Source organism: Hipposideros armiger, unplaced genomic scaffold (genome assembly GCF_001890085.2).
Source record: "Hipposideros armiger isolate ML-2016 unplaced genomic scaffold, ASM189008v1 scaffold_24, whole genome shotgun sequence".
NCBI classification, from domain to species: domain Eukaryota; kingdom Metazoa; phylum Chordata; class Mammalia; order Chiroptera; family Hipposideridae; genus Hipposideros; species Hipposideros armiger.
In genome coordinates this window covers 3,015,036-3,036,461 of record NW_017731374.1, presented here as the reverse complement: position 1 = coordinate 3,036,461, position 21,426 = coordinate 3,015,036, and the positions used below count along the sequence as shown (strand labels likewise).

Sequence of the window (21,426 nt, the reverse complement as noted above, 5' to 3'; positions counted from 1 at the left end):
TCCAGGTGATCCAAGGCCTTTCAACCCCAGCGAGAACTGTTTGTCTTTGATCAGACTGTCCACAAGGAGGCGCTGTGGGCTCTTAATAAGGAAAAAAACCAAGTTTGGTCTTAACCAATGCTCCAGAAAGTCCCCTCCACCAGTTGGCCTCGCTTTTATGTTTCACATATGAGAATCCCTTGTGAGATTTTCCTTGAATAATGTTCACAGAGTTTCATTTAAAAGTTTAAAAATGCTTTAGAGAGAAGTACCCACCTATCCCCTATGTTTTTGAGTAGTGTTTACCAAAGGGTGACACAATGAGCACCTGTATGTATGTCACCTAAAGGGCCCAGACCACAGCTGCTGAATTAGCTGCACTGGGATGGGGCCCAGGTGTTGATACTCTTAACAAGATCACCAGGAGGTTTTGCTGTACAAGCCGAGCCAGAGGATGGGAGGGTAACGATCGGACCAGAACCACTGCCCCACCGCCGCCCATCCTGTCTTACCTTTCGAGCTTGTAGTTGGGCGACAGCATAAGAAATGGAGAATGTAGAAATTTTAGGGTTATATTTTAGTTATATGCACATTTCCTTCATTTAGTCTACATATTTCCTAGAATAAGTAGGAAAACTCTCGTTTTCAATAACATTTACAGAATTCCAGAATGCAGAACAGATAACAGCAGAGCTGCTCTGTGATGGAGCTGCTGGGGTAGATGGAGCCCTGCCTCATTCTCCCCACAGTGGCTCAGGGACCCCTTTTAAATTAAAAATTATGTTTCCAGAGTGTGGGAACATAATTTAACAACCACTGTTATAGATGGGGGGAAAGCTGTCTTCTACAGCTGCCAGAGACGAATTCTAAAGGAAGCCAGATCAAACCAGAAACTAATACAAAGGGAAACCTTTAATGAGCACTTACTATGTGCTGAGGGTTTTATGTGCATCATCTCACAGAACACTCACAGCAGCCCTTGATAGATTCTGTCCTGATTCCCATTAAAATAGATTAGGGATCAGCGCCTGGGAGGGGTTATCTCACAGTAAATGGCACTGTCTTCCTGGAGCCCAGGCAGGCTAACTCAAGAGTTCGTTCTCAATATAACCTTTGCAAACAACACAATGTCTTTTCAGGTGACAGCTGTTATTAGGCTAGTACACCGTCAGAGCCAGAAAAGATCTGAGAAGCAATCTGGCCACATGGGACCAAACAGACTTTAAATCCTGGCTCCGCCCCTCACTTTCTGTGTGACCTCCAGCATGACCCTTAACCTCGGTGGCCTCTTCTTCCCCATCTGTCAGTTGGGTGTCTCATGGGTGGTTGTAAGGATTAGATGAGATAAATACTTAATGCGTTGTCTGGCCCATGGTAAGAGCACAATAAAAAGTAACAACTATCATTATTTATAAATAGAGGCTACAAGAGTCTAAAGAACATGCCCAGTCTCCACACAAGAAGTGGTCATGTCACACTGGGCTTGGAGCCTGGGGCTGTCTGACTCCAGGGTCCTGGCAGTTCTGGTTCCTCACATGCTCTTCCGGTGCCGTCAGCAGGTGAGCAGCTTGGCTGATGGGGGCTGTGCTCTGGACAGGAGCAGGAAGAGGCAGCTGGTTTCTAACAGGTGCCCACACCACCCACTGCAAAACACGAAGGGCCTGCCCTGGGGTAGCTGGGCCATGACGGAATCCCTCCCGTGATACCAAGCTGGTTTCCAGCACAGTTTGCTTTGAAGCATTTTTTCATTAAGGGAATTTCCCTGTCCTTCCCATGGCTTTCGGTAAACAACTACTCGCATTACAGAAAGCATTGGGTCTCAGCTGTAACAAAAATCACACTTAATAATTAGCATTTCTATAGCATTTTGGAATCTACCAAGTGTGTTTCACATATGTCCTCTCTGTTGACACAACAGTTCTGTATAAAAGAGATATGGCCGGAATTATCAAGGTCACTCCTTTACAGATGGAGAAAATGAGGCTCAGAGGCGAAGGGACTTCCTCGATGCCACACAGCTGGGCAGAGAGAGCAAGGACTAGAATCGATGTTAAAAGCCTAGTCCATTGTCAGAACTCAGCATTGCCGGGTGCAACCCAGCCCTTCACCCAGCCTCCAGCCTGAGCCCTCCCTCCAGCAGCAACACTGGGACCTAGCTGTACTCAGTGTGAGCGGTATGGCAGCATTTGTAATCAGCCTCACACTGCCTGGATTCTGTACTCTGTTCAGCCAAGGTAGGGCGGATCTAGGGAGATCGGGGGTTCACACAGCTCCAAGTCCATTACCACCTCCAGGACTCATCCAGTCAGCCCCAGCTTCGTTCCTTCCTGAGAGTAACATGCTTTTCCTGAGTTGTGCTTTCTGTTTAACAAGGAGAACGATATGCATTCCGCATAGACGTCCCTGGATAAAAACTAAGTGATGATGCTAACTTGTCCTTTGAGAACCAGCTTCCCAGTAAAGGACCCTTGTGCCCATCCTCTCCAATGACCAGGTGACTTGCGACTTCCCTGCCTCCTTGCCTAGTTAGGACCTCTTTGGAGACTTGAGGAATGCAGTTGATAGGCAATGGGGAGGAGCTAGTCTCCCTCCCTCCCTGACGGATGAGTTAGAGCGGTGGCTGCAAGACTCAGACCAAAGGCCATGTCACAGGGGGCCCCGCCCTGTCCCACTTCAGCATCTTCCGTCTTTACCCAAACCAGAAGCCATTTTTTTCTCTCTTCTGACCAGTTTTTCCTTAACTCGCTCCTACATCACCCATTATAGGAAACATCCATTTGTGACAAAACAAGTGATTCACTGACGCCTATGATCATTATAAGAGTTGATTTGGATGGACAAAGGTAGCTGAAGACTTAATGAGAGGTTGAAATTGACACATATAGGAATTGGCAAAGGCAATTGTACCTTCAAGATTAGATCTCATACCTTAAAACATTTAAAAAATTAATTTTCCAAATAGTTTTTCTTTTTTTTTAAGAAAGGAAAGCGTTATACCATATAATGTGTAGTATGGAATCCAGGGAACAAACTTTTCATTTCAAGTGCCACCCCAGCTTGTTGTCATTACTCACCTGTGAAAGGGCCTCTGTAAGACTACTTGGGTGTGCCAGCAGTGTGGTCTGCATCTGGGACTGTATTTAAAGTAGCACTGCTGGAGGTTCCAAACTTACTAGCAACAAGGTCAGGTCATTTCAGCAAACCCTTATGGGAAGGTAGGGAGAGGCTTCAAGTTCCCTCTAGACAGTGTTCCTGACCTCCGGCTGGGTCAGTTTTAAGGGAAGGAGGGAGTCCTCAGTATGGACAGACTGCCCATAAGAAGTGAATTATAATGTCTACACAGTGGTACTAGGAAAACAACCTTTTGGGACCTTCATGAGAAATCAACTCTTCGCTAAATTATACGGCTCCATGACGCCTCTTGTCATGCCTTACTCAAGCGGTTTGCACCCTTTGTTCAAAGCAGCAGATTTCATTATTCCTTCACACTACATATTTTTATTAAACACCTACTATGTGCAGGCAGAGTGCTGGCCCCTGGGGTTTATGGTGTTAAACACAATACCTGCTTTTGTGAAGACTAGTTCAGAGCTTGATACAGGAAGTAGACAGTAAACAGCTGTTTTGAAAGTCATTGCCCTGCAGTGGACTCTGGGTCATTGCTGAGGGCATGAAAGGGAGTCTGTTTCTACTCTCTGCTCTCTCCTTACTCATTGTCCCTTCAACTCCCCCGCCCCGTCTTTTCCCTTTACCTTCCTCCTCCTGGAGTTCTCAGCCTTTAAGAATTCCAGTGAGAATTCCCCCTTCATCTGGTCATACAGTGGAACAAGTGCTACTGGTTGGGTGTCTGCAGCCCTCATCTGAGGGCTGTGACTTAGATTTCACATCTTTGGGCCAGACGTCTGAGGAGATCAGAGTCATATCCTGATGCCCTCTTTCTCATATTAGATGATGTTTTTCAAAGAAGAGATGTTTAAACTGGAAAAGCCGTGTGGTCTTACCATCTTCCCATTGCTACGCTGGACAACTCCAGCTCCCACTGTTCAGCTTCGTGCCTTTGGACAGAGGCCAGAGCCAGTGATACTGACACTAATTTAGCTACGGTTGTCCCATAGTAACCCCTGTAGATAAATTTCTTGGAGATAGATAGATAGATAGATAGATAGATAGATAGATAGATAGATAGATAGATCTTTATGCATTTCTGTCAGATGAAGCCCAGGGTGGGCACATGTAAAAAATGTTTAAACACTGCTATAGTACTTGACTTTTAGTATGCTACAATACTATCAACAGATCATTTGCTGCTGAGATACACTTAGATACTCAGTGTAGTTAAAGCCTTTTGCTAGATTTATGCTTTTCTACTAGACCGTCTCAAGTTGATTACATTTACATTTTTGTTACTTGAAAAAAATTATTTTTTCTTCCAGGTTAGCCTTACTGATTGTATTTACCTAATTAGATTTTACCTCTGTGCAGTAGTTAGAACGAAAATGTCATTTAGGGGAACTTGATTGGTTCAGATATCCTCTCCCTTTCCGAATCAAACCACAACCTCCAGTAAGTTATAAATTTATTTCTAGAATGAGCTCAGAGTCCATTAAAGCTTGCAGATATTTAAGAAGCCCTGTGGCTGCTTGATTATGAACTGAAATGATAAAGATGACCAGTAGGTGAGCTCAGAGAGAGAGATTGGAATGCTAAACATTTGATAAATGTATAAGACATGACACAGTCATCATTACCAAGAATCTCTATGCTGATTCTCTCCTGGTGATTCCTGTGCAATTTGTTTAATAAAAAAAATTTTTTTTTAAAAACTAATAAGAAAAACCAACAGAGGCCACTTTATAAAACAAGAAATGAAATTTTCAAAAATTTAAGGGGAAAAATAACATTAAGCCTCTGTATTCAAATTGCAAACACATTTTAGTTGATGAGATTGGCCACAATTTGGTAAACTAACCATTCTCATAACATCCCTGTAGGGTAACTTGCAGAGTCCTTAAAAATATGCTTTGATGTAGCAATTCTGTTCCTGGGAATTTCTAAAAGTAAAGAAATGAAAAACAGCCTAATCAAAAAGTACAGTAAAAGTTAAATTGTGAGAAACTAGAGATTATTGAGACAGTAAAAAGCATGCATATAGAGAATACTTAGAATATTTAATGACACAGGAAACTAGACAGTATATAATAAGTAGGGAAAAACAGGGTTTCAAAATTAGGGTAGTCAGAATACTTCTTGTGAGATGTGAGATTCTCCAGGGCCAAATTAGCTTGAGAAATGCTTAGCTAATCAGAAACAAGCTTGGGCACTGCAGGACTTGTCTTCTTGGACATTCATAGAACATCAGACGGCTTGTATTTCCCAAGTTTCTTTGACCTTGAAACTTTTTCTTAGGAGTACCTATTAGCTTCTTTCAAAACACTTGGGTTCCATAGAACATAGTAGGAAAAGTGATAACAGTTCAATCTCGTTTTTTTTTCGTTGTTTTGAAAATATCTACATATTATGTGTTTGCATATATGCTTATGTATACTTATATATACAGAAAAAAAAGTTGGAGAAATTATATGAAAAGGGACGTCTGTGTTGTGAAAGTACTGATAATTTTATATTAGTTGAATTTCCCAAATTTTCTGCCAAAAAAAAAAAAAATAGATCACTTCCAACATTGAAAAAATTGTGGGGTTTTTTTTAAATTCCCATGAAGTTAATAAAAACCACTAGTGAATTGTGTTTCACTTTCAAATTCAGCTGTGTAAAAAAGAAAACCCAAGGGGTCAAGAGGAAACTTTGGCAGGGGATGGATGTGTCTATGGCCTTGATGGTGGTGGTTTCATTGGTATGCTTACTTATCCCCAAACTCATCAAGTTGTGTACAGTAAATATGGACCACTTTTTACATGTCAGTCAAGCCTCAGTAAAGTGGTTTCAAAGAAGAAAGCAAACTCAAGCTTTAGAGGCAGATCTGAGTTCAGCCCGTGGTTTGTGATCTTGAGCTAAGCGTTTAATCTCTGCCTCTTTGCTTGCAAAAGGACGCTATTAATACCTCTCTCAGATCTGTTGTCAAAATCACATCAGGTATTGTGCAAATGTATCTTAATATGTGCTTGTAGATATGCAAAGACTGTTTTAATTTAATATTTTTGCTAGGGATTGCATGTACAGGAGAATATCTCTTTAAATGAAGTTTACTGTGTATTAGAATAAATGTTCTTACTGTGGAAATATACTTCTGAAATAATTAATGAAATGCTCTTGTTTTTAAGCAAAAAATACAGTTCACTCCATTGAATTGGAGGGAAATGTTTTTAGACTAATATAAATGATTCCCGTTCAATTTTGAGAATGAATTTTTTTTCTTTACTTTCAGCATTTGTCAAATAATTGCCTTAAAAAGGAGGTTTTACTTACCGTGATCCATTATGTGTGACTCAGATTCCTTCCTTATGACTCTTTATTCCCAAGATCCATGTGTTAAAAAGTTATTTGAAGAACTTAGTTTCTCATAGGATTGTAGAATTTCTTACTGGGAAGATTTTTTTCTTTTCATATATAACATAATCGCTTTCAAATGTTAAGATTTTGGTGCCATGAGTGGTAAGTTTTACTGTATGTTTTCATACTCCCATCATGGCTGTTTTTTGCAATGCTTTTTCACCCCTCTCTTTGTCATGTAGCAACTGTACAGAAAGAAGCCCAGCTTGGCCATCACGTTTGCAAAGCTGCCTCAAAATTTGGACAAAAACCGATATAAAGATGTGCTGCCTTGTGAGTATCCGGTGTGAATGCCTCCTTTCCCCCCCCCCGCACACTGGTATAATGTTTCCCTTTTTAAAACAGATTGCTGGTACTCTGGAACAGTTTTCAGTGTGTCTGTAAACAGCACCGTCTTTACTGCAGCCATTTCAGACTCGGAACAGTTGGGGAATAGTGTTTATGCTAATGAGGCGAGAGCTGCAGATGGGGCTGGGGACTGAACTCGCGTTTCCTTGATACGATAAAAATAACGCTTGGAATGATCGGTGCATTTTTTTTTCCTCCCCCCACAGATGACACCACCCGGGTATCATTGCAGGGAAATGAAGATTATATTAACGCGAGTTACGTGAATGTAAGTGAGCCTGGGTAGTAAGAAAGAACACGTGCATCATTGTATCAAGCGCGATAACGGCAGTGTGTGCTTTGCAGTTGACCAAGGGCTTTCCTGCCCACTCCCTTATTTCAGCACAGCAGTCATTGAGGGAGGGCAGAATAGTCTCGTTTTACATAGGGCAAAACTAAGGTTCAGAGAAAGGTAATAATTTTTGAAAAGTCACAAAGCCAACAGAAAGTGAGACCAGAACTCAGATTCCATGTCTGTGGCTCCACTGCCTCCTGTCCTCCCTCTGCTGCTGATATTTAATTGTTTTAGTTTGGTGTTTTTGTCAGTGTTTTGTTTGTAATTGTCTGTGTTTTCCCCCCATGTTATTATTATATATCCATCTAAAAGCAAGAAAAATAAAACTACCTCTGTGCCTATAACCCAAAAAGAAAAGGTAAAAGATTTCACATATTGTGTGGAGAGCATTCATTTCACTGTGAAAATGAATCTTGAGTAACTTAACGTGACCTCTCTGAACCTCAGTTTCTTCATCTAAAACCAAGTGTTGGCACACTTTTTCTGTAGAGGGCCTGATAGTAAGTGTTTTGCTCTTTGCAAGCCAAGAGGCAAAATTGAGGATATTACTTAGGTACCTACACAGCCATTTAAAATGCAACCATGTAAAAATATCAAAAACCACCCTTAGTTTGCAAAACGGCGGTCAGATTTGGCTCTCAGGACACAGTTTGTCAACCCATGATCCAAATAAACAGATGATTTCTCAAGTTACTTTCTCAACTTAACAGCAAAATATCTAGAGCTTCCCTAATAAAAATGGGCCTGATCAGTGATTCTGTTTATTCCGAAACATCTGTGGGATTCATTGATTTGTTGACCCTCACTTCACAATTCCTGGTGTCTTGAAAACAGGGTCAGAAATGGCGGGGGCAGTGAGACCAGTCAGTCCAATATCTTTGAGTTATTTCAGGGGGTGGGGCGGGGGAGAGTCGTGAATTAGGCGCCTCCATTTACCTTCCCCACCTTAGAAGGAGGGATCACAGGGCCACTGCATAGCTCAGCAGGCTCTGAATGGTCTTCCACAGAAAGGACTCTGCTCAGAAGGATAGAAGTAAAAGCAGAGCAGGAAGGGAGAGGGATGCTGGGAGCAACTGAAACATTTTAACATTTAATATTAACTCAAATGGTAGCTGTGAGGGATGGTTGTACAGTAAAACCTTGGATTGCAAATAACGTGGTTTGCGAGTGTCCCGCAAGACAAGCAAACATTTCTAATACATTTTAACATGGTAAACCAGTTGTTTGTTTCCGGAACAAATTATGCTCGCAAAACAAGGTATTACTGTATTCATTAACTTGTGGTAATCATTTCACAGTGTATATGTATTTCAAAGCATCATATTGTACATCTTCAAAGTATATTTTTTTTATTTGTCAATTATACCTCATTAAAGCCTGGAGGAAAAAAAAATTGACAGAAACATTGGCAGCCGTGCAGAAAGCAACGGGCAACAGTAGTTGGTGATATAAGCCTGAATAGTTTATGCTTCAAAGTCAAGTAAAAAGACTTTAATAGAAAACCCTGCATAGGGAAAGATCTGGGCGTGAGAATTGGTCTGTGTTGCTGAAAATGCTGATACCTTGTATTGATTATACTTAGATACAGCAATTACGGTCATTTAAACTCTTCTGTCATCTTGTAGGTACATTTCTGATGATCACCTACTGCGTGTCACCACAGAGTTATCTTAAATATCTAATGCTAGCACCGTTGTCAAATATCTTTCAAGGATTTTTTAAAACGAGCGTCTTTTAACTTTTCTTATTGAGGTATTCTGCTGTGATGTCAGTTACCAGCTAGAAGAGTTAAAGGTCCAGTTCCCTGTCCACCTGTGGCAGGAACAGGTTCTAATGCCTTAACAATCTCTTCCCAGATGGAAATTCCTGCTGCTAACCTCGTGAACAAATACATTGCCACTCAGGGTCCCCTGCCACACACCTGTGCCCAATTTTGGCAAGTCGTCTGGGATCAGAAATTATCACTCATTGTCATGTTGACGACTCTCACAGAGCGAGGGCGGGTAAGTGGCTTGATTTCCAATTCAAATGTGAGCGTGTCACACTGTTCCGTGGAACATGAATCTCAGAGCTGGAAAGGGTCTTAAATGTCATCTAGTCCCGCCCCTCCATGACCCACAAATCTCCTGTGAGGCGCTGTTGATGGACACCTCCAGGGACGGGAAGCTCCGCCCTCCTCCTGCCCACTCCCTGGCCTTCCCCAAGCTAAAGAGTGATCAGACAGCCCCTCCCACTCCTGGCTCAGATCCTAGAACAAGCCAGAAGGCAGTTCCCTTATCTCGCCTCACCTGCCCCAGGACCCCTGCATTGGCTCTGGCCTCCCCCAGCCCAGGACAGTACTGGTCCCGGGAAGCGTAGTGTGCTGCCGAGTGCACAGGGGTAGTGTAAGGCAGGAGAAATTGCAACCTCTGTCAACCTCTGCTTGTGTTGCAGCAAAACCCGTTGGAAAGGAGCTAGGAGGGGCTTAATTTGGAGAGCGTTGGCCTTCTCTTTCCCCATTAAAGTTGGCCTACCCTTCCCAGCTTAAGGTCATTCTTCTCCACAGAGAAAAGAGAGCTCCAGCAGGCATAGTTAGTGACACATGATCTGCCCTGGACAGCACTCCCTTCTGTCCCTCATTCTGCTTGTTCCAGCTCCGCAGAAAAGGCCTTTTCTTCCATCGAAGAGGCCCCACTTCTCCGGCTGCCCCTGCAGGCCCTGCCCCTCCTATTCTGTCCTGATCATGTCCCCCTCCTCTCTTTTGTTGGTGGCCGCTCTGAACCTGAGCTCCTCTGGTCTCCGTGTGACTGGGGGATTCTTTGTTTCCCAGCCCTTTCTTCCTAACTGAATCCATTCCGGCTGGTTCCATCGGGTTCCTGCGTGAGCGATTCCCATCTCCCGTGAGTCATAGCATTCCCTTCACAGTCGCTGGCCCTGGGAACTCACCTCTCTTGTTTATCGATTGCTAGAAACCTGTTCTTCTAAAATCCAGGCTACATGTTTCCTCCCTCTCCTGTTACAAACTCTCAGGTGATCGGAGCCCTTCATTGTGAGGTCCCTCATCTGGTCCTCGCTACCACCCACTGCTTCTTCCTGGTGTCAGGAGCCAGTCACTCCAGGCGAGCAGCCTTGCCCCTTACTTTTTCGGAAAAATGACATTTTCAGCATGTCCTGTTTGTTTTCTCCCATATTGTTAATTTAGTGGAGTGGGGCTCCCCCGAGGCGTGTGGCTGGCCAGCGGCCCCCTCCCCCTCCTTGTGCTGCCCTCACGTCTGCCAGTGCAGGGAGCCTCCCCCAAAGCCTTGATTCACCCCACGGTCTGTGAGACGCTCCCTCTGCAGGATCGCTTTGATGTCTCCCTTTTTCCTTCCTACCCCAAGTGGTTTTTATTGTGTTCACCCTTCAGGTTCATGGTTTCCTCACAAAGGAAAAAGAGCAGTAGAGATATTTTTCAACTGAAACAGTCCTTCTCTCTCACCTTCCATCACGGGTATTTCTTTGGGGGGGAGGGGGTTATTTTTTACATCTATATATGCCCCACTTCCTATATGTATGATGTGACACAAGTTGATTCACACTCTGAGCCTCAGTTTACTCATATGCAAAATAGAGCCAACAATAGTACCTACCTCATAGGGTTGTCTTGAGGCCAAGATAATATACTGTCCATAAGAAGCACCATTTAGTGTTTAGAGTATACTCTTCGAAAGATAGTAGGTTTGAGCATCAACCATCCCCACAGCAGCAGCCTTAATGTAAAAAACTGAGGCTCAGAGAAGTTAAGTAACTTGGCCAGAATCACACCGCGTGTTAGTGGAATTTATTCACCAGGATTGAAACTCAGGATTTCCACAAACTTCTTACTCTTTCCACTACACCCCTGGTGCTTTGAGATCCAAATAGACCGAAGATTAAATTTGACCAAGGGGTAAAGAGAGCGCCCAGTTCTGGTCAAATTCACTGGGCGTCTCTGGAAACAGAGGCATTTGTGGCTCTGTCTGGCACGGGCTGATCACTTCAGAGCATGTCTTCCCGTCAGTCATCCTGTGGGCAGAGCTCTATGCCCCCCGCGCAGATGGGGAGGCAGACCTTGGCCAGTGCTCTCGCCTCTGCCTTGGCCTCTGCGGACAGCAGCCCCTTCATGTGCAAGCGAAGTTGGGGAATGGCTGCTAACCAGAATGCCCAGGCTGACGGTTTATGAGTGGATTCTTAGCTCCGGCTTTCCAGCATGCTTTCGTTTCAAATTATTGAGCTCAAATTATTAATTTCAAACTGTGACATTTGAAAAGAAGAATTATGTGCGTCCGTTGGTTTATACCCTCTTTCAGCTCTAAACAAATGTAATTTTTATACACGTTGATGCACCTGTGGGCAAGGACAAAAATTTTTTTGAATGAGTGAGAATTTGACTGACAGAACTAGGATGAGGTAGACAGCTTGGCCCTGAATTTTGCTTCAAAGCCAGAGGTGGGAGTAAGGCGGCTATGGGACAGTCTTCAGGGTTTGGAAGGGGGACTAGAAAACGGGGGGTTCATGGGATCAGCCCAGGCCTCGGGGAGCCACAGCAGCCCTAAAACCTTAACCCCATTGAGCCCGGGTTTCCTTGTCTGCTCTCTGGGGAGTATCAGCTCCATACGAGTCATGTATGAAGGCATCTGAGAGCCTAGAAATGCTGCTCAGACGCAAAGGGGTGTTCATCTCGGATTCATTTCATCTGGATTTGGGTGGCATCTCTGATCATTCGTAAGTTGATGGGCGACTCATAGCAACAGCAGTAGTAACAGCGACCATTGACCTGAGCCCCCACAGTGAGCCTGGCACTGCACACGATTATCTCCAGCCTCTGTCACTCTGGGAAGCAGGCGGCGGCCTCATCTTTTGGGTGGAGAATGTGAAAATCAGAGAGGTTAAGTGGCAGGTTCAAAGTCATATGGCTAACTCCAGCAGAGGTCTCTCTGACTCCCAAATGTGTACTCTTAACCGCTGTCCCTTGAGGCCTCTACCTCAAGAGCGTGGGGATGGATGGGAAGGACGGGAAAGGTAGAAAGGGCATGTGGAGAGCAAAGAAGGGGCCTGAGGGCCTGGAGTGGGCTTGACTGAGGGGCAGAGGAGGTCGCTCCTGAGTCAGGTCCTTATTTCTGAGGCCCCCCCCTGTTCTTCCAACAATTGGACCCTGGTGAGGAAGAAGGTAAACCTCTCCACTCGTCCTCCAGGCTCCAGCCCCAGGCTGGTTTGCAAGCTGTGGCCTGGCCACTGGCAGGTCGACCCCCATCCCACGTTCCAGGAAGGGCTGTTCCTCCGCCCCTCAGAACAGACAGAGCAGGGCGGCCTCGCCTGAGTTCCTTTTCTCCCTGCAGGAGTGCCTGGTGCGAGTGAGCGGGCTCTGAGTGGGTGCCCTATCTGTCTGTGCAGTTAACCGCTCGTGTACACCGCCCCGCAGCAGAGGTCAACTCACACCCTGTGGTTCCCTTGCAGACCAAATGTCACCAGTACTGGCCCGATCCCCCCGATGTGGTGGAACACGGCAGCTTTCACATCCGCTGTCAGTCAGAGGATTGCACCATCGCTTACGTGTTCCGGGAAATGCTGGTCACCAACACTGAAGTGAGTGTGCCCTACCGTGAGTGGTCTGGGGAGGGTGCCGCTTAGAGGCGAGTGCCAGGCCAGCATCCACTGAGGGCCCGGGCAGGGCTGGTCTTCTAGTCCTGCTCTACGTGTTCACCTGGCGAGCATTTCAGTCAAAGAGCCGGCACCCACGTTCACAGCAGCGCCATTCACAGTAGCCATCAGGTGGAAACAGCCTGTGCCCATTGATGGATGAATGGATAAACAAAGTGTGGTGTATTCATACGATAGACTGTTATCCAGCCTTAAGAAAGAAAAAAAGGAAGGAAATTCTGACACATGCTACAACATGGATGAACCTAGAGGACAGTATGCTGAGGGAAATAAGCCAGACACTAAAGGACAGATACTGTATGTTCTACTAACGGGAAGTACCTGGATCAGTCAGACTCAGAGAGAGAAAGGAAAATGGGGGTTGCCAGGAGCTGGGGGGCAGGAGAGAATGAAGAGTTAATGTTTGATGAGTGACCAGTGATGATGGTCGTACAACATTGTAAATGTACGTAAAACCACTGAAATGTACATTTTAATAATGGTTAAAGTGGTAAACTTCATGTTATGTCTACATTGCCAATTTATTTTAAAAAGCTAACCTGTGTGGCCCTGATGGCAAGTACGTCAGGAGTCAGCAGGAAGAGCTCACTGTGGCCGAGGGGCTGGAGGCCTGCGCGGGGCCCGAGAGGTGGGATCTGGGAGAAGAGGTGAGGAGGGGAGGGGAGGCGGCAGGGGCCGCAGCAGGGCTGTGCCCGGGGAAGAAAAGAGCATCAGGAGCCAGAAGCTGGCGGGGCCGGGGGGGCCGGGGGTTCCTGCCCACCGTCTGGATTGACTGATCACGGCCAGTCTGCATCTTCCACAGACCGGGGAAGAGCACACCGTGGCACATCTCCAGTACGTCGCGTGGCCTGACCATGGCGTGCCTGATGACTCTTCGGACTTCCTGGAATTTGTAAACAGTGTGAGGTCCCTGAGAGCGGATGCTGAACCCGTGCTAGTTCACTGCAGGTACTGTGGCTTGTGGGGTTTTTTTTCGCTTTTTAAATACTCATACTCCCTGGGAAAGGCCTGGAGAAAGTTAGCAGACCTCAATTCCACCTAAATCCCACAAGACGACGTATGCTTTTACAAAGGTCTATTTGCTATGTGAAAATGCTTGGAACTTGATGAAAGCGTAAACCTGTGAACGCAGCGCAAAGCTGACAGAGAAAGCCCCTCCCTCATCTCCCACCTCTTCTGAATCCCCTGACCTTCACAGGGATGCGAATAAGGTGGGGGCGGAGTTTGCACTTAAAGGTGGGTTTCTTTCCATCAGTTTTAAGCCCCCAGCCTCAGACTTTGTGAACACACCCTGAGTGTGTGTGTCGTATCCTTGAAGGTCAGGGGAGAAAAAGCTCTGTCAGAGTGAGTGTGGGAACTGGTGAGGCGTTGAGCTGGGCTGTGCAGAAATGCTACCCGAGCAAATCCCAAGTCTCTGCTCCTCTTCCTCCAGCGCTGGAATAGGCCGAACAGGCGTCTTGGTCACCATGGAGACAGCCATGTGCCTAATTGAGAGAAACCTGCCCGTTTACCCACTGGATATCGTCCGGAAAATGCGAGACCAGCGCGCCATGATGGTGCAGACATCAGTGAGTGGAAGCCCAGTAATAAAAACAGTAGCCGTGGCCGATGCTTCCTGAGCACTCGCCTCGGGCCAGGCCTGCGCAAAGGGCTTTGCAGGTCGAGTGACCGAGGCTTGAGGGGACTGAGTCACTTGCCCGTGGTCACAGAGTTCGCCGGGGCTGAACATCTTCAAAGCCCATTGCATCTGGCCTCTGCCTTTCGCTGCCTCCACTTCTGCTCCCTCCATAGTTTATTCCCTGCCGGCCACTTGGCCAAGGAGCAGCGCTGGCTGCGTTCTGCATTGTCACCACTGGCCCATCATTTGTCGATGAGAAGTAAGCAAGGTCACCCGAGGGTTTCACTCCACTCGCCTGTTCCTAGGTGAGCCTTTTGGCTCAACAGGTGTTTCACATGGCCCTGCTCGCTCTTCCTGTGGGCTCTTCTCCCACGTGTGTCGCACCTGGGTACTTGGCACTGCAAGTGTCCTCAAGAGAAAATCTTGTGGTTTTCCCCCCAGAACTATAAGAAAGGCTGTGGGCTGGTGAGGAAAGAGCATGGTCCAGGTTCCCGCAACTGCTGGGCAACCTTTGCATAATCTCTTAACCTCTCTCCCAGCCTCAGATACCCCATCTGCAAAAGGGGGACCATCCCGTACTCATTTACTCAGATAATTGCGCAAACAGGAGAGACCCGAGCTTGTGTGTAGTAGGAGGACTGGTTTAGTCAATTATAAGTCTCAGCAACAATGGGGAAAGTCCAAGGGGAGTCTAAGAACTTAATGGAAGAGAATCAAAAGCTGACTTTAGAAAGTCAAGGAAGGCTTTCTGGAGGCGTGGCCTCTGAGGTCAAACCCCCAGGATGGACCAGGAGGCGTCAACACAGGAAGCAGTGGAATTCCCTGTTGTAGCCAGCTCTGTCCTCACAGGCTCGTGGACAAAGTTTATAAGATTTCTCTAATACTTGTGAGCTCTTGTAGTTTTATATTCATCTGTACCCAGGAAATCTGGTTAAAAGAAAAATATCAGATTATTAAGGCGATTTTCTGCCATGGAAGATCCCATCGCTGGTTAAAACATTTTAAGTACACCGTCTTGGTAGTTTTTCCTAGCTAGCGAAGCTCGGTGTAAACGCTTTCTTTCACCGTAACATCACTAAAACATAAGTTTCTCAGGTGTTTGTTAATGTAAAGAACCGTATTCTGCAGAGCAGCTTTCAGTGGCTCTTGTTTGTAAGACAAAACCCACATCCTCCCCCAACACAAGGCCCAGTGTGACCTGGTCCTGGCCCACCTGTGCGGCCCCTCCCGCGTCCACGTGTTCGGGGCCAGGGCCCGGAGCCCTGACTGCACTTCTGAGTGGGCCGTGCTACTCGGAGCCTTGCATACACTGCGTTCGCTGACTGGACTGGTGACCCTGTAACAACCTTCACCCCTTCCCTGACTGCCCCAGGCTGCCAGTTCCTCCCTCAGACAGGAGTCCATGACACTTTGTCCATGCCTCTCCGGGAGCAGCTCCTCATCTTATAGGAATAATGGCTTCCCAGGTGTTTCTTCTCCGCTCTGTTTCCCTGGCATGCAGCCCAGGCTCTGGCCTGGCCCAGAGCTCGAGCTCAGGATATTTAGGAATGACATGAAAGAATAGCTTACGTGGTGGGCTGCAGCGTTTATGCAGCTGCTGCTGGACTTGACGGCTTTCCTTTCTCTTCCAGAGCCAGTACAAGTTTGTGTGTGAAGCGATTCTTCGTGTTTATGAAGAAGGCTTAGTCCAAATGCTGGATCCCAGTTAAGACAACTGTGAAAACGTTCATTCCTCTTTCCCAAGGGCATCCTCCTTAAGGACAGACCTTCTCTCTGGAAGCAGCAAGAGGAATCTGTAGACTGTGGCGCGGGAGAGGAATGGGCACATTTGAACCCAGGCACTTTAAATTTCTATCAGAAAGGTCTCGTGTACATAGGAACTGTGTAGATATGCATGCAGGGGTAGCGCCGTTTAGGCCCATTATTCCTCTTGGGAGAAATGAGCAGAAGGGGGTCTCAGCTGGGGGCCTGTGCTAATGCCTTCCTCCCTCGGCGTCGCCGTGATCCTGGAAACCATCATTGGGCAATTGAGAAGGGGGCTCCTGCAGCACTGTTGACTTCCACAAACAAGAAGGTGTGGCAATTTCGAGTTGCTTGGATATTTTGTATGTATATGTGTGTAGGACTCGAAGGGCCGAGCTTTCTGTGCTAGTAAGCCAAGCTGGAACAGTTTGCGTTGGCCCGCCCAGATGCGAGGGAAGCCCCAGTGAATGTGCTGAACGGCAGGGGGAGAGGGTTCTAAGGCTGAAGGATGAGAAGTACCTTTTCTGCCCTCCCTCCCTTTGTCCCATCTCCCTGTCACTTCTGATATTCGCGTTTCTGAGAATCGCGTCCAAAATGCCCCGCTCTCTGCCTGCATCAGTGACCCTCTTCAGGCTCACAGGCAGCGCCTGAACCGGATCGGAAATGTAGGTTCGGGTGAATTTTCAGCTGAGACTCTGAGAACGAGGACTTGGGGTATGGTCTTGCTTGTTGTCTGTGCGTTCGTTGTAGGAGCGGGTGCTGCTCGCCTCTCAGCGCACACTCAGCCCCCAAGGCTGGAAGCGCCAACTACTGAACCTTCCATGTGGATTGCTGCTACTTCAAGCTACTACACTTGAAACATTACGTCCAGAGGGAAGATGGGATCTCATCTAAATATTCGGAATCTTTGGCCCTTCTGAGGAGAGATCTTCTGGTCGTTGAACCATGGGAAACCCAGCTTGTCTAGGGTTGTCTGTGGATGCGTGTATATGTGTGCGTGTGCCCGTGGGTGAGTGTTTCTCAGGATCCCTGACGATTCAAATTACAGTGGATTTTATATAAAGAAGGAGTCTCTGTATAGAAGAACAAATGTGCGCATTCACCCTCAGTTACAATGGTCTCCGTTTCATTTCAAAGGAGAGAGGATCAGACTATCTGAGTATAAACACAATTTGATGTTAATTTATTCTAAATACACCATGATTTTGATTGTCCTAAAGAATTCTGCCTTTGTTAATACTGTGTTCAATATAAAAAAAAAATTGTGACAGGATTGTAGCAAATTATTATTTAAGGAAAATAAATTACGTAAACATTTTAATGTGGTATGTTTAAATAGCAGTTTATATGTATCCAGAGGAGGAAGCTAAGCCAGTTGCTTAACGGGATTTATAGAAAAAGGATGCGTTTGTATTATAGTGCACAGAAGTGAAGCCGTTTTAACGTTTAGCATACTCTGGACCAATTAAGTAGTTTCATGGTTGTAAGAGGGATAAGACCTATACAGTCTTTATCTAGGTTTCTAAAGGTTCTTTATCTCTACACCTAGCATATTTACTGCATACTTCCCATCTTTTTCCCCCACCCATATTTTACTACCAAGTGACAGGGCTGGGAGGGAGGTGTTACAGAGTGCTGCAACCCCATACTATGAAACAGGTAATCAATCACCTGAGCCCCATCCTTGTCGACATATTTCCAGGCTAGCAGAAGGAAGCAGGAGAGTAGAGCTAAGCAACAGGAAACTTGGCTCCTGGTCCCACTCATCAATAACCATCCCTAGGCCCCGTCACTTAGGAGCACCGTCTCTATTTGCTCATCTGTGAAATAGGAGAACTAATACTGAGGACTTGAAGTTGAATATGAGGATTGACTAAAATCAGGCTATCGATGTGAGTTTTCATCAGCTGGAACCTGACGCAGCTATGGATGAATTACTTCAAGTTATCAGTAATTAGTCTCAAAACCCACAAAAGAATCATATGGGTTTTTATAAGAGAAAGTTGCTTTTCTTCTAGGGACAACAGAAGCACAAAGGAATATCATTCCAGTACCTTTGTTCAGTTCTGGACTCAGAAAAATTCTGTCAGCAAAGTAAAAAAAAAAAAAAAAAAAAGGAGGGGGAATGTGGGAAAGCCGATGTGAATTTAAACGCCATCAGGGTATTTAGCAAACAATGCCATTTAATAAAAATGTATCCTCGCCCTGTCTGCAAAAAGCTTGAGTGAGAAGTCTAAACGTGTTTGCAGATTTGTGTTTTATTGCTTATTTTTTAAATTGTCTAATATGGTTGCAGAAATGCTGGCATTATTGTCACATAAATTTCTAAGAGGCTTATCAAAGGTGACTAGCCTTTTTCTGCCCCTGTGAAGGCTACGAGTTCAGACACAGCAGATGTTACTAGAAACAAAATCCACGAAATACTGGGGATGAACAAGACGAGAGAATGGGCAAAATATGCAAGTAAATACTGTAGATACTGCCAATTCTGTAGTCAAGATTTCTGCTTCACCACCTATACACTTCAGCAATTATACTTAAAGAGCTTTTTTTTTTAGTTGTAAGTGAAGAACATCATATTCAGGATCAATATTTTGCCTGGGAAATTTGGCTGGGTGTGAATGGAGAAGACATTTGCATCCTGCATTCTGGCGCTCTCCAGAAGATCTAATTAGACACATCAATATACTGACTTCATCAAGATGGGAGAGTCCCTCCTGATGTCACCCTATTGTGCATGCACTTGGTGTTTTTGACTTCCCAGAAAAAAAATATTCAACTCCATTTGGTTGGGGGTGGGGGAGTATGGATCACAAACTTGTGCTGGTCTTTAATTCCTACCACAGTAATTTATGCTTAAATATGCTTTTAGATTAGTGAAGATGGTATTGCTGCTATGTTGCTACTCAACTTTTTTTGTTGCTCGGAAGTTATTGGAGCACAAGCAACAGGCCTCTTCATCCTCCAGAGGCAACAAAGGCAGCAGCAATGGGGAAGGTCGTAAGAGGCAGGTTTGGGGTTCAGACCTAAACTTAGGCAAGATGGGCTGCCCTCAGCCCACAGTTTTCTTACATATAAAATGGGAAGTTTGGGCTGAACTAGATGAGTTCTTCAGTCCTTTCAGTGTTTGCCATTCTAGGAGTCTGTGTTCCAGAGATTTGAAATTCATCCTAAATCAAAGCTGTATAGCTACCAGAGAGAGAAGTATCACATTTCTGTGACTTGTCCCCAAGAGATTGTCCCTCAGACCTTGACGCTGTTGAATACTAAGACAAGGATTGTCATCTCTGGTTCTTGCCATCCTTGCCATCTCCTAAGCCGAGAACAGATTCAGTAAAGAGGACAGAAACTCTGACCTCAGCCTGGAGAACCGAACATGTGGGATTCTCATGGCTGGACTGTCTGCCATCTTTATAACTCACATTCTATTTGGAGCAATAAAAGAATTTGTGTTAATGTAGTTTTGGAAAGTATCTTAATTGATCAGCAACATTTTTTCTGTAAATTTGAAATGGTTTTCATTCTGCTAGTGACAACTGAAAACAATTTGATAAATATAAAAACATTCAAGCTATGCAACACTATTGTGTGTTGACATTTTTATTCTAATTGTCTTGATTTCTGGAAGAGTTTTCTTATTTTGCTTGCTTTTTTTTAAAATTTGGGAACAGCCATGGTCATTGGTTACACATTGCTTTCATGCTACAATGGCATAGTTGACTCTCTTGAGGAGGGCACAGCCCACAATGGCCCATGCGGGGATCGAACCGGCAGTCCCAGTGCTTTCAGCACCATGCTCCAACCAACTAAGCCAACCGGTCACCCCTGCTTTTTTTTTTTTTTTAAGTAAATATTAAGCCTTGGAAGAAAGTGCTCTCCACCCCCTCTCCTCCTTCCATGTGGTCAGCTGCATAACCCTGCACAGCACCCGTCTCTGTCTTGACCTTGGGTGGCAAATTCTAGATCAGAATTAGGTTCAGCTGTCACAGCAGTAATAGCTTATACGAAGTGGAAATTACCCTCTATCATGCAGGGCTGCCAGGGTGGCTCCAGGATCCAGGTTCTTCCCACTTGTTGTTCTGCCATCCCTAGTATGCAGTTTCTACGCTGAGGCCCACAGTGGTGGCTCCAGCCATGTTCTCATTCCAGCCAGCAGGATGGAGCAGAGGGATGGAGAAAAGCAAGACCCCTCCCCTCAAGGTGTGTCATCCGGATGTTGTATATCCCATTGACCAAAACTGAGCCAGGGGGCCATACCTACTACATGGGAGCCTGGGAAAGGTTTTTATTCCAAGAAGCCATGTTCCTAACTGAAACTCAGGAGTTCTCTTTCTGAGAAACAAGGAAAGAATGGGTTTCAGGGACGATTAGCAGTTTCTGCCATAGCTCAACCCATTGGCCACCTTTCACGGCTTACATAGAGCCCACTCCTCTTTCTAAGGTAAACGACCAAAACCTCTCCAGTTAGGGCATGAAGCGAAAGCTAACATCCCTTTCGGTGATTTCTGGTCTCCCGTCAGCTCTGGGTGGCTTCCCGTGGTCTAATCACCTATAAACTGGAAACCAGTTATCTTCTCCAAACACAGCCCTTAATATGAAGTAAAAACAGGCAAACAGCCATTGGAAACTCATTCATTAGGGGAGAACAGGAAACACTGCTCCAAGCAGATATCAAAGGCCACTGCACAGGAAGAATACAGACACTGCTGGCAGGCCCACAAGCCCCCTGGAGAGCCACCTGACAGCCACTCCTGCTCCTTGGGAGGTGCTCCTTATCTGCTGACCTCCATGGCCACACCTGAGATGGAACTGCAGTGGGCGGGCTTCTTGGGGACAGCATAGCTTTTGTAGCCTCCTTATTCCTGGGGCAGTCTGGGAGGTCCCCAGGGTTGTAGTTTCTTGGCCAGTAGAATTTCATCAAGTACCCACAGCTGAATAGCTGGTCTAGAGTGACATTCTGTGCCCTCATCATGCCTCTTTCTCAACGGTGGCTACACTGAGGCCACCTGAAAGAAGCCAGGGCAGGAAGGCGACACCGTGACTCTGATCTTTGGAGCCACCCAGTTTGCGTCTTCTGACAGAGAAGTCTTAAAAGTGGCTGGCTGCCCTCAGCCTTCCCCCCTGCTAAGGCTGCCACTTCAAGGCCACTGCTCTTAATAGCTACATTTCAGAGAACAGAAGCAGTTAAACAGAAGCATTTCTAGGCTTTAAGACCTCAATCAATTTTGAGCCTGGGCTA

At 45.8% G+C, this 21,426-nt stretch overlaps 1 protein-coding gene across 6 annotated transcripts in view; it reads left to right on the top strand.

Moving 5' to 3' along the window:
• PTPN3 (protein tyrosine phosphatase non-receptor type 3) overlaps positions 1 to 19,766 on the top strand; it is a 100,527-nt gene extending 80,761 nt beyond the window's left edge. For all 6 annotated transcript variants that reach the window (XM_019635852.1, XM_019635854.1, XM_019635855.1 and 3 more), the window contains 7 exons: positions 6,669 to 6,759; positions 7,041 to 7,102; positions 9,025 to 9,171; positions 12,623 to 12,751; positions 13,629 to 13,774; positions 14,259 to 14,394; positions 16,076 to 19,766. In XM_019635852.1, coding sequence (XP_019491397.1) covers positions 6,669 to 6,759; positions 7,041 to 7,102; positions 9,025 to 9,171; positions 12,623 to 12,751; positions 13,629 to 13,774; positions 14,259 to 14,394; positions 16,076 to 16,153 — 789 coding nt within the window. In that variant the 3' untranslated portion in view covers positions 16,154 to 19,766. The remainder of the gene's footprint in view (positions 1 to 6,668; positions 6,760 to 7,040; positions 7,103 to 9,024; positions 9,172 to 12,622; positions 12,752 to 13,628; positions 13,775 to 14,258; positions 14,395 to 16,075) is intronic.
• The last annotated feature ends 1,660 nt before the right edge of the window (positions 19,767 to 21,426 follow it).